The 19,097-nt window shown below is 43.2% G+C and overlaps 1 protein-coding gene and 1 long non-coding RNA gene across 4 annotated transcripts in view; one reads left to right on the top strand and one right to left on the bottom strand.

Annotated features, from left to right (window-relative positions):
* The window catches only part of LOC106587322 (cingulin-like protein 1), a 37,546-nt gene extending 18,727 nt beyond the window's left edge, over positions 1 to 18,819 (top strand). For 2 of the 3 annotated variants that reach the window (XM_045707973.2, XM_045707971.2), the window contains exons 9-19: positions 1,954 to 2,160; positions 3,037 to 3,141; positions 3,261 to 3,413; positions 3,555 to 3,725; positions 5,193 to 5,354; positions 13,303 to 13,392; positions 15,427 to 15,510; positions 15,768 to 15,892; positions 16,268 to 16,376; positions 16,533 to 16,696; positions 17,098 to 18,819. In XM_045707973.2, coding sequence (XP_045563929.2) covers positions 1,954 to 2,160; positions 3,037 to 3,141; positions 3,261 to 3,413; positions 3,555 to 3,725; positions 5,193 to 5,354; positions 13,303 to 13,392; positions 15,427 to 15,510; positions 15,768 to 15,892; positions 16,268 to 16,376; positions 16,533 to 16,696; positions 17,098 to 17,239 — 1,512 coding nt within the window. In that variant the 3' untranslated portion in view covers positions 17,240 to 18,819. The remainder of the gene's footprint in view (positions 1 to 1,953; positions 2,161 to 3,036; positions 3,142 to 3,260; positions 3,414 to 3,554; positions 3,726 to 5,192; positions 5,355 to 13,302; positions 13,393 to 15,426; positions 15,511 to 15,767; positions 15,893 to 16,267; positions 16,377 to 16,532; positions 16,697 to 17,097) is intronic. The other variant, XM_045707975.2, reaches the window with a different exon arrangement.
* Positions 8,907 to 13,418, bottom strand: LOC145864229 (uncharacterized). The gene is made up of 2 exons (XR_014382826.1): positions 13,280 to 13,418; positions 8,907 to 9,533 (listed from the first exon to the last, which is right to left on the bottom strand). It is a non-coding gene; the product is annotated as an uncharacterized LOC145864229 (long non-coding RNA).
* Positions 18,820 to 19,097: the final 278 nt, after the last annotated feature.

Here is a 19,097-nt window from a genome sequence, read left to right as displayed (position 1 = left end):
AGACATCTGTATCTAACTAAACCTATGACTGCTAATCACAGGTCTTGTAATTGAAGTAGTTTCATGTCATTAGCTGTCTGCTATTTATCATGCTGTTTCATTAGTGAATGGTTTTTCACTCTCCACTGAGTGAGTCAGTGTTGGTGCTCACCTGGAGCACAGTGTTTGTGTGTGTGTGTGTGCGTGTGTGTGTGTGAAACAGATGCGTCTGTGTGCGTGTGTCAGTTGTGAGCAGAGTATGTGACTGGTACGTGCGTCAGGTGTGTGTATACACAGGCTTCTCTTGGACCTGTCCAGTGAGAGGTGCCTGTCTGCCTGCCTGCTTGTCCAGGCGAGGCTAAGGGGAATTGAACCACAGTGTGTTAATCTGCACCGTTTTCCACTAATCCCCCTGGGAGCAGACATTCCTCCTCATAATGAACCTGCTAAGTCCCTCCCTGCCTGCATACTGTATAACATGAATGGGGAGAAAACTGATAGCCTATATTATAAACTGGGTGGTTCGAGCTCTGAATGCTGATTGGCTGTATACCACGGGTATGACAAAACTTGTATCTTTAATGTTCTAATTACGTTGGTAACCAGTTTATAATAGCAATAAGGCACATCAGGGGTTTGTGATATATGGCCAATATACCACAGCTAAGGGCTGAATCCAGGCACTCCGCGTTGAATCGCGCATAAGAACAGCCCTTAGCCGTAGTATATTGGCCATATACCACACTCCCTCGTGCATTATTGCTTAAATATCACCTGTATTTACAGAATCATATTTAGTCAATTAAATATAGGCCCAGTACTGTAACGGGAAAGGCCAGGAGCCACGTGATCTGACTAGGAAAAACTCTGGGCCGTGGGTAGAACTTTTATCTAGGGCTTCCAGTTTTTCCTGGTTTGGGAAAATCCTGGCCCTTTGTATCAGTAATGAACCCCCTATGGACGTCAGTACCTGGTTGTTTCTGTGGAGGCGTGCTGCATTGGCATTCCTCACTGTAGTAAACGGAACAAGAAACTGTCAAACCTGTTGTCTGGCATTCTGTCAAGCATAGGCTCATTTCCAGATATTCTCGTTTCTGAACAAATATGTGGGAGCCTGGCTGCTACAATATCTTCTTAAACTGTCACTTTCAGGATATAAAGTAAATCCCTCTCTCACAGCATCATCACAGAAACACCTGCTATCTGTTTTTCTATGCAAAACTTAATGCGGCCCTAGATAGAGTGCTGTGTGTTTTTGTCAGCTGAGAGGTTACATGAAGTCAGAATCCAGGTTTCCCAGAGTGCATTGACTGCTCTCCCTTAGGACAGCAGCAGCCCAGACAGGCTAGCCAGGGCAGGCTCTCCATTGATAAAACTGGGTAGAGGCAAAGCACACACCTTCTTTCACACTGTCCTGCCACAGCAGCCAAGTTCATACAAAGACAGGCTGCCACCAACAGTGGGTCGTCTAATTATGGAATTTGATCATGTTTAGTGACAAGCGGTGAACAAGTGAGAGCCATAAGGCTTAAGCAGCAGCTCCACAACTGTACAACTCTGGCAGGTAAAGTCATTGAGACATTGGTGTTGGTCATGCTCAGGGGACTCAGAATGAAGTGGGCAGATTTACTGGACTGGACCATTCACCTCAATCTTCCCAGCCTTTTGCGGGTGACATGCTGTCTTTGTTTGGGCCAAACTACATCAGTAGAGGCAGTTCAATGGGAGGTGAATAGAGGCTTAGATTTATTGTCATGCATCCACCTCTTAAATCCCCTTGTGCTTGTTATGAAGGAATTGTTTTGGGAGTCTCTTTGCGGAGGAGTTGTGAAGGAATTTGAGTTGCCTTGTAAATAAGACCGTAGACTTTTGTTTTTAACCAGTTGTCAAGCCAGTATTGCGTCCTTTTCTGTGCAACGTTGCATCTTTCGACCCTGTATTTACTTTGCACTGACCCTTCTGTCTGCTCTCCAGAGCAGTGCTGCAGTGAGCAAGGAGAAGGCTGAAGTGGAGGCAGCCAAGGGGGCAGTGGAGGGCCAGGCGGGACGTCTTAGCCAGGAAGCCGAGAAGCTGAGAAAGCGGGCACAGGAGCTGGAGAACGAAGTGGCCAAACTCAACCGCATCATCGATGATGCCAAGCTACAGGAGAGCAAGCTGGGGGACAGAGTCGGCCGGCTTGAGGTGAGGATTAGAGAAACCTAATTTACTGTAACTATTGTAGCAACGGTCATAGAAATTGTTCGAAACTTTTTTTTAACAATTTGCATAAATGCAACTGTTGGTCAATGGATGAAGATACTCCAAACTTTTAGAATTTGTATAATCCATCAGGTGTTGACTGAATTATAGTGCATAAAACATTTACTGGCATGGACAAATAATGAATGGAGTTCAGAGATTTTGGTGGGAATTCAGGTATAAAATGTATTGCCAAACACTTGCTCTGTCTACCCTATGCCCTTGGATTAAAAATCAACACGCATGGCTCTAGATTACACCTATCTAAACATACTTTACATTGTTTGCGAGATCAGACATAATATCACTATAATCCAAGTGTTCATTTTCAGAAGTTGCTTTCATTTCAGCGCATGTAATTTGTTAACATTTCAACTGTATTAAATTCTTTCTTTCTTAGCTTTAGTGTTCTTATAGATGCAACGGAAAGACAATGTATTCCATTCAGCCCATTTCAGACGTTACCGGAGTGTGTTTGACAGGTCATTACAAACATTTCTGCGGTCGTAACGTCAACCAATAAAACAAATAGGCACAAGCAAAGTATGAAAGAATCGTAGGAGTAAAACGAAAGCAATCAATCCAGCAAGATTTAAGTGGAAAGTGGATTTTACGTCCCTCAAACACAGGAAATAGATGGCTGAAAAAGACAGATCCTCAGGTGTAACATGAGCTGCTAGTTATATAAAGGAGAGCCACTGTAAACTGCACAGGAGTGTCAATCAGATTGACAGTAATAAAACTTTTCACATTGAAGATCAGATCTGTTACCTATTGTCTTATGCTGGTGTGTGCATATGTGTATGTGTGAGCTCACAGAGAGAGAAGAGGCAGCTGGAAGAGTCTTTGGAAGAAATCAAGGAGCAGGAGGAGGAGATGTCATGTGCCAACCGTGCTCTGACCACACGGTTAGAGGATGTACAGGTAAGACTGACCAGGCTTTGACTACAAGCTCGGGAGAATTTACTGGTGAGAATAATAAAGCATAAGTGCTGGTCCTCCTTATCATTCTGACCCATCTTTCTAAACTCTTTCTGTTACAGAGGAACTTGACCAAGCTGAATCATGACCACAGAGAGCTGGAGGAGAGGCTGAAGGAGGAGAGGAGTCAAAAAGAACAGTTCAAGAACACAAAGAATGAGATAGAGGATGAGAGGAGTCTGCTGGACCGCACAGTGGATAAACTACAGAGGGAGGTGAGTGGACCAACTAAAGGCCTTCGGACATCCTTGCTTTAGTCAATCAAATATCACACCACAGGCATGTGTCAGTGTGTGCATGCATGTCTGTTTATTTGTTAGCAAGGCTAACTCTACCTTCTCCCTCTCTCCCTGTAGATGAGTGAGATCGTGGAGGCCTCTCAGTCGTCCACCCAGGAGCTGCAGCAGCAGATAAATGTGTACAAGGAGAAGAACCGTCGGGAGCTGGCTGAGCTTCAGAGGCAGTTGAGGGAACGGGGTGTGGAGCTGGACAAGTCCTGTCTGGCTGCTAAGTCCCTGCAGGAGGAGGTGGGTTGGCTAGTGCTCCCCATGGCAATGGAGGATGAGCCATTGTCCTGACTCAGTGTGTTGTAAACCCCCACTCAGGGTTTGTACAGTGAGGTCATGGCTTTGGAATATGTGTCCTATCCTCTCTTATACTTCTCCTTTGCCCTGAACTGGACCAGAAGGTCACAGCTGTAGAGATGCCTGGTGGCCTGGTGATATTACAGGGTTAAAGAGGTTAGATAATGTATATTTTCATAGAAATCTGTGGTTTAGCATGAAGAGTTGGAGCTCTGGAGGGTGGGAAGAGAAATCTGAATCATTGTTTTTCTATTGTTGAAGCATCCACATGTTTCAGCATTCTAGAACTTCAGACACTAGGATTTATTTATGAACCTCTTTTTAATTGAACAAAATATTAAAGTATTAGCTGTGACTTTATCTTACATTACATCCATTGTTCTCATACATTAAGGGAGTTGTAGCTAGGTTTGCTTATGTAATTTGGAGTGAGCCTCTAAAGTTCTTCATGGCATTTTGCCTCAATTGAGGAATTCTCCAGCTAATGTTTTTATAATTACTATGGTTCATTTTCACAATCTAGCTATAACCTTAGTAGTTGTGGTCTGTCCCACATAATGTTGTTAGAACCCAGGGCCACTGCTCATTGGGTATGGTTTGACCTACTAAACACTTTGGAATGTTTTTGTTGAATATGGGATAAGCATTGCTTATTTGATCTAATAATGTTCTCCCTCATTGTGTGCCTGGGTTACTAACCCCTGCAGAATGTCATTAAAGAAAATCTATTTCCTACAGTAGGTTAAAGACAGGTGGCCAGACTCAGTCCAACACAGTCCAAACTCCATTGGAATTGTGCTCACTTTTTCCATGGAAATGTGTCAGTTTTACAGAAGAGAGAGGCCTTGCTGCTAAGGGTTCATCTTTGTGTTGTAGTCTACCCAGTGTAATGTATATGCACAGATGGGATATGCTGATGTATCTTTGTCCAGCTGGTCTACAGGAAGAGGGGGATGTAGTGCCATTGTTGTGAGAGGTGGAATGACTGACCACACATCCTCCTCTCCTCCCCGCTGATCCACTCCTCTAAGGCCTGGTGATGAGGTCACTGTTTCATCTGCTTCAGATCTCCAGTCTGTCCCAACCCCCACATCTATCTTATAAGCATGCCCATTAAGACCTGCTAAAGACAAATGTATTTTTTTCTTTCATCTTCTTCACTCGCCAGGCTAGTGTTTGTGAAAGCTTCTCTTAAGTCACTATTGTTAAAGGAACAGATGGCATATTGTGACCACTGCTGAAATTGCATTGCTAAAGCAGACATGACAGGTATGGATGTTACTGTAACAGTATGACACGTGTGGTTTATTTGTTCGCTGTGGCGTACTGGTAAATGAGTAGGAGGCATTCACAAAACCTGTTGTTTATTCCCATTCTGTTTTAAAAGTATGTGTGGTGTGTGTCCTGCAGCTGAGCCATGTGGAAGAAGACCTGAGGGAGTGTAAGAGGGAGAGGGATGATGCAGTGCTCAAGGAGAAGGCCCTGGAGCAGAAAGTCTACCACCTGGAGGTGGAGGCAGAGACCAAAGCCCACTCCAAGGATGACAAAATCCGACAGGTCAAACTCATGGAGGTATGGAGGAATATCTTAATTATTCATTTCCCATTGTCTCTAAATTATACACTTTATACATGTGTTCATGGAGACTTTCTTCTGCCATTTAAAGTGTCAGACTTTTCGTGCTGTATTAATTGGTTATCTTTGAGTCTTCAGTCTATGCTAGTCCTTCCATTTCGTCTCTGTTTGTACTCCAGTCCTGAGGAAGGAACAGTTCCCAGCTAGCACATAATGTTCTGAGAACCATGTTTCTCAGAGCTTGGTGAGAGCAGGGTTGTCCTATGGTTATTTTGCATACAACCTTCCCACAACTTTCTGGGAATGGTGCAGGATAGTTGCTTGGTTTTAGAACATTCTTAGCACATTTAAGGAACTTGACAAGATAACATCATTTTCTTGGTATTTCATTACTTTAACAGAATGTTTCCTAAAAGTTCAAACATGGTTACATTTAGTAAAAATGCTCGTAATGTTCTAGGAACGTTCTCCAACTGGTTTGACATTGGGCATGTTCTCAAATAGTTCAGAGAATGTTAAGAAACAATGTTGTTCTGTGGGTATTTCAGTACTTGCTGAGTGGACTAATTCCATTGATAGAGAACAGAAGATTATTGACGTTTTTGAGAGATAAGCAGCATGTTATTATGCACATCTGGTTAAAATAGTATGCATGTGTTCAGTGCATGATATTGGAAATATGGATCTGATTGGATGCGCATAGCTTAATTGGCAGGCCCTCATTGGTTGTTGGCCAGGGTATTCAAGTGTGCTACCTTTGAGCGGATGCAGATGGACTCAGCTTGGAACCGGCTATGTTGTATCCTCTGTCATGTTGCAAATAACCGTCTTCGTGATGATAATGCTTTATACTGTCGAGTTTCTCTTTGCAATATCTAAAAAGAACTTGCTTCCTTTAACCGGGGATGCAACATGTTGGCGACAAGGTACCAGAGTTTTTGTCTGTAGGGGAACAGAGCGGAGCTCTGTCGAGACAGCCTGTGTAGAAAAGCTAGCACCGAAGATGGTGTCCGGCAAGGCCGAGGATTTTCACTTTGAGGAAAGTTTCAAAGCCTATTTGGAAAGGTCGGAACAATATTTTGAAGCTAATGGGCTCAAGTACGAGGATGATAAGTCAAAAGCCATTTTTCTTACAATTGTTGGCAGAAAGTCTCACAATTTGTTAATGGACGTATGTGCTCCACAGAAACCAAGTGAAAAAATGTTGACAGAGTTGGTCGTGCTGTTGAAAGGTCACTACGTCACTATGAAAGATACAAATTTAATTCAAGGAGTCAACTTGAGGGAGAGTCGATTAGTGAGTACTTGGCTAGTTTAATAAAAGCATTAGCCACATGTACATTTGGTCAGTTTCTTGAGTCATTACGTGATAGATTTGTGTGTGGTGTTTAAAGTGCAGAGCTGAGAGACTGTTTACTAAACGTAGCTCACACAAAATACTTATTAACATTAGCACTTGCTGTGGATATGGGATTTCCTTTTGAAGTAACAAAGAAAGTACACAGCAGTTTTCACAAAATACTTTTAAAGCAAATGCAGTTGAGAAGAAAAGCGTTGCCAAGAAAACGGAGGCAACAGGTAAACCATGTTACCATTGCGCGGGAAAAGAGCACAAGCCAGAATGGGTGCCGATACAAGGATTTTGAGTGTCGGAATGCAAGAAGAAAGGATGCATAGCCAGGGCATGCCGCTCACATCAAGTGGTAAAAAATGACACGAAGCAAACGAAATGGAACAAGCAACTGGATGCTACTGAGGGAGAGGCCTCCTTACTGCAACTGCAGGAAGACGAGAGGAGCAATGATGATCAGCACCAGGGCAACGAGCACCAGCGAGAGAGAGGCAAGAACGTCATTGCAACAGAGATGAACATTGCGTCACATTCCAGCGCCAGAGTGATGATGAGCATTACATCTCACATGAGAGTGAGACATCTGATAAAGGGACAGCAGCTGTTTTCACCACTGACTATGAGTTGGGTAACGTAAAAGCAATTGAACTGTTTACATTAGATACAGGTAAAGACATTACTAAACCGTACTATGTGTATTGAAGGGTAGATGATGTGAGACTCAAAATGGAAGTTGATACAGGTGCAGCAGTTTCTGTGTTATCAGAGAGGTTGTATAACTGCAGGTTCAAAAAAGGTGAAGTTGTGTTAATAACGTACAGTAAAGAGTCACTAGATCTAAGTGGGAAAATCTCAGTCAAGGTCAAGTGTAATGGGAGCACTAGTCCTGCAAGCCTCGCCCAGTGCCATATGCACTTAGAGAAGCTGTTGAAAAACAGCTAGTCGTGTTGGAGTCAGTAGGGGTCCAAACTCCAGTTAATTACTGTGAATGGGCTGCTCCAATTGTGTGTATACCGAAAACAGACAATACTGTAAGAATATGTGGAGATTACAAGGTAACTATCAATCCGTGGCTGGAAGTAGATCAGTATCCGTTATCAAAAACGCAGGTTGTTCACCAAGCTGACGGGTTGAGAAGTTCACAAAGCTGGATTTGTCACAGGCATACCAGCCAGTACAGTTAGAGGAGAGGTCTAAGCACTATCTCACCATTAATACACATAAGAGGTTGTTTAGGGTCAACAGGCTTCCTTATGGTGTTGCCTGTGCTCCAGCTATTTTTCAGAAAATAATGGATCAGATCCTACAAGGTAAAGATGGGGTAATCTGCTATCTTGATGATTTACTTATCACAGGGTGTGACACAGAAGAGCACATGAGAAATCTTGAAGTGCTAAAAAGACTGAAAGTCTGCAATCTGAAGGTTAATAGCTCTCTATCTGTTATTTCTTCCAGAACAGCATAGCCTATCTAGGTCATGTAGTAGATACACCCCATGAAACAGAAAACTGAAGCTATTGAGAAGGCTCCCATTCCTAGAAACACCACTGAGCTCAGGTATTTTCTTTTGTTACTTAAACTATTATGGCAAATTAATTCAAAATCTGTCTACCATAGTTAAGTCTATGACCGCTCTACTGCAGAAAGGTGTAAAATGGGAATGGTCACAGAAAAGCCAAAGTACTTTTGAGGAAGCTAAGAGACACCTACTTACTAGCCAGGTGTTAGTTCACTACAACCCAGAGCTACCACTCATACTACTGTAGGCTGTGATGCTTCACCGGTAAGTGTGGGTGCAGTGATTTCTCACAAAATGGTTCTGAGAAACCTATAGCATTTGCCTCTAGGATGCTTACGAAAACAGAAAGGAACTATTCTCAAATAGTGAAAGAAGTACTAAGACTGGTGTTTGGAGTATCTGTATGGTAGAAAATGTACCTTGCTGACAGACCATAAGCCTCTTAAGATTCTTGGTCCTAAGACAGGTGTCCCAACACTTGCAGCAGCTAGAATGCAGTGATGGTCTTTGAATTTAGCAACTTACACATATGAGATACAGTACAAACCGTCAGAGCAGCATGGCAATGCAGATGCATTGTCCAGACTCCCACTTAGTGATTGTAGGGGTCCTACACCAAATCCAGTGTATAGAGTGTAATTTATAGATGACTTGCCAATCATTGCTAAAGATATACAAATCAAATGAAATCAAATTTATTTATATAGCCCTTCTTACATCAGCTGATATCTCAAAGTGCTGTACAGAAACCCAGCCTAAAACCCCAAACAGCAAGCAATGCAGGTGTAGAAGCACGGTGGCTAGGAAAAACTCCCTAGAAAGGCCAGAACCTAGGAAGAAACCTAGAGAGGAACCAGGCTATGGGGGGTGGCCAGTCCTCTTCCGGCTGTGCCGGGTGGAGATTACAACAGCACATGGCCAAGATGTTCAAATGTTCATAAATGACCAGCATGGTCAAATAATAATAATCATAGTAGTTGTCGAGGGTGCAACAAGTCAGCAACACAAGAGTAAGTGTCAGTTGGCTTTTTCATAGCCGATCTTTGAGAGTATCACTACCGCTCCTGCTGTCTCTAGAGAGTTGAAAACAGCAGGTCTGGGACAGGTAGCACATCCAGTGAACAGGTCAGGGTTCCAGCAGGTCTGGGACAGCAGGTCTGGGACAGGCACCACGTCCGGTGAACAGGTTAGGGTTCCATAGCCGCAGGCAGAACAGTTGGAACTGGAGCAGCAGCACAGCCAGGTGGACTGGGGACAGCAAGGAGTCATCATGCCAGGTATGAGGCATGGTCCTAGGGCTCAGATCCTCCGAGAGAGAGAGAGAGAGAGAAAGAGAGAATTAGAGAGCATATTTAAATTCACACAGGACACCAGATAAGACAAGAGAAATACTCCAGATGTGACAGACTGACCCTAGACCCCCGACACAAACTACTGCAGCATAAATACTGGAGGCTGAGACAGGAGGGCTCAGGAGACACTGTGGCCCCATCCGATGAAACCCCCGGACAGGGCCAAACAGGTAGGATATAACCCCACCCACTTTGCCAAAGCACAGCCCCCACACCACTGGAGGGATATCTCCAACCACCAACTTACCATCCCGAGACAAGGCCGAGTATAGCCCACAAAGATCTCCACCATGGCACAACCCAAGGGGGGGCACCAACCCAGACAGGAAGATCACGTCAGTGACTCAACCCACTCAAGTGACGCAACCCTCCCAGGGACGGCATGGAAGAACACCAGTAAGCCAGTGACTCAGCCCCTGTAATAGGGTTAGAGGCAGAGAATCCCAGTGGAGAGAGGGGAACCGGCCAGGCAGAGACAGCAAGGGCGGTTCGTTGCTCCAGCCTTTCCGTTCACCTTCACACCCCTGGGCCAGACTACACTTAATCATAGGACCTACTGAAGAGATGAGTCTTCAGTAAAGACTTAAAGGTTGAGACTGAGTCTGCGTCTCTCACATGGGTCGGCAGACCATTCCATAAAAATGGAGCTCTATAGGAGAATGCCCTGCCTCCAGCTGTTTGCTTAGAAATTCTAGGGACAATTAGGAGGCCCGCGTCTTGTGACCATAGCGTACGTGTAGGTATGTACGGCAGGACCAAATCGGAAAGATAGGTAGGAGCAAGCCCATGTAATGCTTTGTAGGTTAGCAGTAAAACCTTGAAATCAGCCCTTGCCTTAACAGGAAGCCAGTGTAGGGAGGCTAGCACTGGAGTAATATGATCACATTTTTTGGTTCTAGTCAGGATTCTAGCAGCTGTATTTAGCACTAACTGAAGTTTATTTAGTGCTTTATCCGGGTAGCCGGAAAGTAGAGCATTGCAGTAGTCCAACCTAGAAGTAACAAAGGCATGGATTAATTTTTCTGTGTCATTTTTGGACAGAAAGTTTCAGATTTTTGCAATGTTACATAGAAGGAAAAAAGCTGAACTTGAAGCAGTCTTGATATGTTCTTCAAAAGAGAGATCAGGGTCCAGAGTAACGCCGAGGTCCTTCACAGTTTTATTTGAGACGACTGTATAACCATCCAGATTAATTGTCAGATTCAACAGAAGATCTCTTTGTTTCTTGGGACCTAGAACAAGCATCTCTGTTTTGGAGGCTTTGAAACTGAGAAAGATCCTGTATTGAAAATGGTTAAGCAGTATGTAATGTCAGTTTGGCCAAAAGATGCACCAGACGAAGTCTTTAAACCTTATTTCAAAAGGAAGTTTGAACTTTCCATTGAATTCTTTGGTGTTTTGGGATGGTGATTCCACAAAACCTGCAAAGCAGACTATTGGCAGAACTACATGAGTGATTGGGGTGTAGTTAAGATGAAATCCTTAGCTAGAAGTCTTCTCTGGTGGCCTACTTTTGATGAAAATATTGAAACTGAATGAAGTCTCTGTGACATATGCAAGCAGAAGTGTAGCATGCCTGCAAAATGACCAGTACATGGAAATGGGCATCAGGTCAATGGGCGGGAATTCACTTAGACTTTGCAGAAGCCCACAAGCAATTATTTTTGGTTGTTATGGATACTTATGCTAGATGGACAGAAATTGTACACATGCAGAGTACTACTTCAGCTAAAACTGTTGAGGTGCTCAGAAATCTGTTCGCTTCCAATGGTCTGCCCCAGGAAGTAGTCACAGATAATGGCCCACACTTCACTTCCTGTGAAATTAAAATATACTTAAAATTGAACAGTATCAAGCATACCACGCCACCTGCATATCATCCAGCTTCAAATGGTTTAGCTGAAAGGCTAGTGCAAAATCTTAAGAAGTCGCTAGCTAAGAACAGAGCAATAGGTGGTATGACGTTACAGTATTGTTTTGCTAACTCCCTATATGGCTACCGCAACACACCACATACTAGTACACGCAAAACGCCAGCAGAGCTGTTCTTAAAGAGACAGGTTCGTACACGATTGTCCCTGGTTAAACCACAGTTCTCGCCGAGTGAACCGACTAAGGGGTCACAAGTCAACAGTGACAAACCACAGAATGTCAGATCCTTCTCTGTTGTTCAAGAGGTCTTGGTAAAGAATTACAGGGGAGGAGAAAAATGGTTGAATGGTGTGATAAATAAGATTCTGTGTCCTGCCACATACATGGTTAATGTTGAGGGTGACTGTGTGAAAAGACGTGAATCAGATGTTGAACATCAAGCCAAGGAGACAAGGTGATGCTCTTGCACAGGGAGATGGTTCTCTTTATGTAGGAGGATCTATGAACTATGATGTTAATGACATTGATATGGACTTTGAGATGGACAATGTGATCAATGTGCCTCAGAGCACAGCTGCTGAAGCAGTTGAGATGCCTCTACCACAGCCTCAGAATGTTGTTCTGAGACCCCGTCCTGTCCGTAACAAACGCCCACCACAAAGGCTGAACTTGTAAAAGGACTACTGGGAATCTTCTTCCTTTTTTTTTTTTTTACAAACAAATGTGTATCAACTTGTTTTGAAGAATCCTGTTACCTGTACAAGGAAATGTTAATTATGCAGTAAATGGGTTATGTACTCAGGAGCTATTTGTTTGTTTAGAATGGACATTGTTGAAGTTAAAATAAGAGAGTAAGGTTCTCAACTAGTTGAAGTTTCCGGGGAGGATCTGTAGTGTTTGAGAGATATGTGCATAATAACATGCTGCTTCTGGTTAAAATGGTATGCATGTGTTCAGGGTGTGATATTGGAAGTATGTATCTGATTCGATGCGCATAGCTTAATTGGCAGGCCCTCATTGGTTGTTGGCCAGGTTATTCAAGTGTTCTACCTTTAAGCGGGTGCAGATGGACTCAGCTTGGAACTGGCTATGTTGTATCCGCTGTCATGTTGGAAATAAACCGTTTCCATTATGTTAATGCTTTATACTCTCTAGTTTCTCTTTGCAATATCTAAAAAATAACCTCTTTCCTTTAACCAGGGATGCAACAATTTATAGGTTCGAATCTCACTGATGCCGTGTCACAATAAAAGATTAATACCTAAGGAAATGAATTTCTATGTGTCCTATCTGTGCTTGGAGATAAAGGGTTAAAGCAAAATAAGATAGCAGTGTTATTAAAAGTCTTATTAAACGATTCAGTGAACATTTTAATGAAATGATTGAAAAACATCCTAAAAACCTATAAATTCCTTTCAAAGACCGTTAATAAAACCTCCTAGGAAAGCATTCAAGGAACCAGAGTAAAACATTCTCAGGACCTCCCTGCAACCAAAAAAATGCACGTTCCCAGAACAGGCAACATTTTTACTTCTGTTCTCAGAACGTTTAAAAAAAAGGTTTAGTTTTACCGGTCAGGAAACGTATGGCATTGTTCCCATAACCAATGTGAAATCAAAAACATACAATCCCACAACTTCAAAGGAACCAAATGTGCTAGCTGGGTTCTTTCCTGAGTTTGTTATAGACAGAAGTCATGTGTACTGCAGGCCTATGCTGTTGATGGTGGTGTGATGGCAAAACACTGCAGAAGGAAATCTAAAGCTGTCATTCAGAAAAGCAACCCCATGTTTACAGCAAGGTCAAATAATAATGTCATTGTTATTACCATGTTGATGCTGTGTACTGCAGGACCGGATCAATCAGCTGGAGCTGGATCTGGATGAGGAAAAGCAAAGTGGAGACCTGCTGATTGTCAGGATAGACCGAGGCAGAGAACAGGTGAGTCCCTTACCACTATCCCTGACTGACCACTCTAACTGACCTCCAGTCAGTGGGGCATTCCAACATTCATTAACCATGGTTCACCAAGGTCATTCACCAATTTCTCTCTGACTCTCCTGTGACCGGGAGTCGCACTCCTAAACTCCATTAACTTCATTATCATCTGCAAAAGACAGAAAGCATTTCAAGTACAGTCATTCCAGAGCAGCTTGGCATAATGTGACTTCTAAGCTTACACCCTGTATCAGTTCTTTGTGCTTGTCTGCCATCTCCTCCCGCCATTGACAGCTCAAATACCCACACACACAGACCTACACACCGAGCCATTCTTCATTGAGTGTGTGGGCCCCCCCATATGGAACAGCTGCCCAAAAATCCCACTATCCCAGTTAATTTGTGTTCTAGAGAGAGCAGAGGGGCTATTGCCATGTAAAAGGATCTTGCATAATCGTTCAGTTTGGCAGGCTGCCTGCTCGGTGTAAAAGCTCCAATCCAATTTTCATGCATCAGTCACAAAAGACCCCTTTTAATGCACCACCTCAGCCAAAATATGCACACTGCCAAATGTATCGAGTTTATGGCTATGGAGTTCACTTAGCTGTGACTGCGTCTCAGGGACAAATCCATTTCTTGTGGCTGATCATAGTTCTCACATCTCTAGGGAGTCAGACCTAAACACTGCAGCTTTCCTTCCCCTCTGATAAACCTGCTGATGTAGCCATTATAAACTCAGATTGAGATAAGAGTACATGCTTCCAGAAGAAAGGGTTGTTGTCAGAAAGGGTTGCTAACTCAAATCAGGAGACTGTTGGTCCGGTGCTTTGCCATGAGGAAGTGACATTATTCCAGATACAATTCATGTACAGGACAAGCTTTTTCCTCTAGGATGTGTTTTGTATTATTCAACATGTGCTAAGGGCATTTACCTCCAAGGATCTGCCCTGATGCTGTTGCTGTGTTGTTGCTGTCACTGTGCTCTCATTGATTTACATGCTGCCAGTGCAATCATGATGCATTCTTCATGTCTAACAAAGATAGGACTAGTTATTTTACGGTCAGGTTCATTGTCCCGCAATGGTAAGATTAAAGGGCTAAGTCTGCACAGTCCTCCAACCTTGAAATGGATGGAAATGTAAAGACCTGAACAAAAGTATGAGAGGCCTAAAAGGAGTGAACAAGTACTTACATTTCCTTAAAGGCAAGAAACTCCTGGCACAGAGAAAAGAGTAGCACTAGACAAAGTGGCATTACCGCAACACTGGGCCAAGGTGAGTTGCCAAGGCAACAGTGGAGTGGTGTACAGTCATAGTGAAGTGGATGGGGTTAGGATTGGAGGATATGGTGGTCGGGGGGAGAGGGGGATGGAGAGAGTGGGGTCTGCATGGCCATGATGGCTGGAAGTGAAGGGGGGCGGGGGCGGCAGGAAGAACACCTGCGTCTCTCCTAGCACCAGGTGCTCTTCTCCTGTCTAAATGAGAGTAATCTCTCCTCTCTCCTCCCGCCGTCTCTCACAAAGCAGATTAGTTTCTGCTGTATGTTCCAGTCTGCTGAATCAGCTCCCTCAAGCACTGCACCGGCACACCAGTTATGTGGCCCATCGTTCATCAGAGCAGCCCACTGTCACACACTAATTGGCATAAAATATCACCCATACTAAGCTCCCCTTGCAAAAAAATGTGTCGATTAGTTGTCTTTTTTCCATACCCTTCTGTATTCCCTTCTCTTGAACTAGTCTCTCTCTCTCTATCTCTCTCTCATCATAACTGATTTACCACTCTGAGTCTATCTGAATGTACATTACTGAGAGCTGACGTGAGATCAATTCAGGGGAATGCAACCAAATAAGAATATCCAAACCACCAATTAGCTACAGGAAGGCTCCTTCCACCTTGAGTAAGACACTGCAACAACTGCACACCTACAAATACAGGAAGGGTTCTTCATACCGACACACAAGCAGCCTCTCATAATAATTGTGTTCTCAGAGTGTGTAACCATTGCGATGACAGTCCTCTCCGCTCTGGTTGACAGGTAGAGCAGATGAGGAATGAACTCCTGCAGGAGAGGGCTGGCAGACAGGACCTGGAGTGTGACAAGATGACTCTGGAGAGACAGGTACACACTGCCCTGGTCTGCCCACTCCTTCCTCCCTTCCTATCTGGGGGGAAACAACAGCAGTCTATCTGTGAAAAGTCCATTAGGCTCATACCAAAACATGCACTCATCTAATCCATCTCTGTCTTTTATCTTTCCTTCTCTGTCTCCATCTCTATACTCCTGCTCTGAAAATGGTCTTGTTGACCAAAACATTAGGTAAATAAAGTAGAATTAAGACTGTGTATCAAAGTTGTTTCTCACACTGTTTCTAACAGAACAAGGACCTGAAGAGCAGAATTGCCCATCTGGAGGGATCCCAGAAGTCTAACAAGGAGGGCCTGGTGAGCCAGCTGGAGAGCCGGATCCTGGAGCTGGAGGAGAGGCTGGAGGGAGAGGAGCGGTACGGTTAGGGTTGGGTTGGGTTCCTAGCGAGAGATGGGGTTGGGGTAGGGATGGGTTCCTAGGGAGAGGTGGGGTTGGGGTAGGGGTTGGAGGGAGAAGAGAGGTCCTGCAATAGAGACCAGTGCTGCCTACATACTCATTACAGAAGCTGTCTGGCTCTCAGAGTAATTAGGTCACATTGCACTTAACCTTGGTTCATTGGGTTGGTTAGTTTAGTTTTACATTCTTAGGTCATACTGCATACTATGTGTAGATGTATGCAGTATGTGGCATATGGCCAGTTACCTTGTGGTTTCCAGAGCGTTCTATGTACTGCTACAGTATGTGACATGTAGCAGATCGGTAGTCTTACCCATGATGCTGTGTTTTCTAGGGACCGTGCCAACCTGCAGCTGGTGAACCGGAGGCTGGACAGGAAGGTGAAGGAGATGATGATGCAAGTTGATGAAGAGCACCACTCACTGCAGGATCAGAAGGACCAGGTCAGGATGCAACATGCACATATATATATATATATATATATATACACACACACAGTCGTGTTTAACTAACACACACACACTCACACCCACACCCACACCCACACACACACACACACACACACACAGCTGTTTTAACCCTCAGTGTTCCTCTTGCAGCTGAACCTGCGTCTGAAGGCCCTGAAGAGGCAGATGGACGAGGCGGAGGAGGAGATTGACCGGCTGGAACACGGTAAGAAGAAGCTGCAGAGAGACCTGGATGAACAGCAGGAGGCCAACGACCAGCTCCAGAGGCAGCTCAAATCCCTGCGCAGCGAGATGAGGTAAAAATGCTAAATACACATGGCTAACAGAAGACACTAAGAACATGCTCATTCTGCTCTGGTATTTGTTCACCTAGTTAATTGTAATGCAGCTCTAGCCAGCTGAAGCTAACAGCATGCACCAAGAGATTCCACAGTGTAAAACACATGCTTATGAAGTTTCACAGGGGCACACACATTATGTGAACCCACTGTAAAACATCTGGACATATTCCCTACCACTGCTCTTGGGTATTACTCACACCTTCCTGAACAATGTAGTCTAACACGAACATATTAAAATGCAATGTGTGTAGGCTTTAGCTCACTTTCTCTCAAACTGTAACTGTAACTCTTTCATACTGTGTAAACTACCTCACCCAGCCCTCCACCCAGAATAACACTAGTTTCCCTCCCTGAAGGCGTAAGACCAACTCTGCTCCTCTGGACGATGATGATGATGAGGATGACATCAGCACGGACGGAGAGACCTACTTCCACTCTTCATCTAGCTATAAACGCTCCTCTAGCCAAGACAACATCATATCAACATTCTCTTTGTGAACCAACACAATGAAGACAATGTTACTAAAACTACAGAAGGACCAAGTGGACTGACTCCTATTCAGAGAGACCACTTTCAGGTCACGATGTGCTTTTGGAAAATTGGTCAAATAGCATAGTGATGTGTGTTTGCTCTTCCTTTCACAGTTCATAGATTGACAGGGAATGGTTAGATAGTTATTGATTAATTACAATGTCTTGTAAATGATTGATTATAATTTAGCAATAGTTGAATTATCAGCACAATTTCTAAGTTCTTAGTTGATCATTGCACGTGTCTTCTTACATCTTATGAATGATCCAGCAATGAGATGTAAAGGGAATCAAATTATTCACCTTGTAATGCACTGTAAAGGACAGCATTCTGTAACCTCTTATGCCTTTTTGAAATGTATTAATCCCTCACTAGATGTTATATCCTTAATCAAATATGTTAAGCCGCTTATCAAGTCTGATAGCAACAAATGTAATTTGAAACATTTTTGTATTGTGCATTAGAATATCAATTCAATTTTGTAATGAAGTCAGGCAGAGTGTAAGGTCTTAAATTGATTTGAGTGAAATATTTGCTATTTATTTACTGTTGAATATATGAACAAATGGCTGAATGAAGGGCAATATGTTTTTAGGGAAATTTGTATGAGGGATTCTTCTTTATACAGATGCTTTTTGGTATATATATTTTTTACCTGAATAAGGAATAGTAATCCATCCATGATGTTAGCGTGGTCTACAGAAAACATCTCTGTTTTATCACTTCTGTTTTCAGGTTTATGACTCCTGACTTATTGCAGTATTCAACCCTGCCTTAATTAAAATAAGATACAGTAGAACTTTTATAAAGACTGGTTAGATCACCGTTCTGAAATCAAGGTTCTACTGTGTATTTTTAGTTGGGCTTTTCTACTAACTACCGGGACTGCTCTGTTACTCCTGAGATTATTGTTTCAATCGTCAATAGTCCATTTTTTGCATTATAGTAACAAACACATTCCTTACTTTTGCTTAAAAGTGATTCATCTCTGTATTTCATAGAAATATGACTTTTACCAGAAACATGTTACAATGTGAGAAGAAGCTATTTATGTTTATGGTATATCCTCCAAGAACAAAACAGTGTTAATATTGGACATACGAGTCAATCTACTGTAAAATGAACAATCATTTTTGTTGTTGAATACCTGTGTTTGTATTTGCTATGTGGCTCAGTGGGAGCATATTAATATGCTATATGACCATACAGTCAGTACCTGTTATAAGCATCTGTTGTGCCTATATATTATCTGTTATGCAAGTTTATATGACGAGGGAATTTCTACAGATGAGCTGTATTGACAATCGATCTGTTTAGCTACACTGTGATGATTTGCACTGTCTGAGGGATTATTTCTGAAGGCGTCCAAGGCTGTTGCCGTATGAAATGAAGAAGAGGCCTTTGGCTGTGTGCCTCCTCCAGTCGTTTTGGAGTGGGGGGGGTTGAGAAGAAATACTGCCGCTACCTCTCTGTATGTACACATCTGTACTTTGCTGAGACTAAAAACCCTGCTAAAATGAAATAAAGTTATCCTTAGTTAATCTCACATGCTTATTGTCTCTGTAAATTATACAGATGATCACATCTGTCTCTTCTAATCTATTTAGGTACACAAAATAAGCAACTTTGGAGAGTGTTTAGTTGTATGAGGAAGATGAAAGGAGTGACCTCAGGGGTGCGTGAATGCTTTATGATCCTCTCAGTGTGACCTCATTCATCCTACTTATTTTATTGTCTGGCCAAAGCAGCTGTGTCAATATCAGCCCCTCCATATTTAATATGTTGCTCAGTGGGCCAGTATTTTCCTGCTGAAGCCTATTGATT

The sequence above is a fragment of the Salmo salar genome, chromosome 26, assembly GCF_965601325.2.
Source record: "Salmo salar chromosome 26, fSalSal1, whole genome shotgun sequence".
Taxonomy (NCBI): Eukaryota; Metazoa; Chordata; class Actinopteri; order Salmoniformes; family Salmonidae; genus Salmo; species Salmo salar.
Note: the sequence above shows the minus strand (reverse complement) of the source record. Positions and strands in the feature narration are given on the sequence as shown.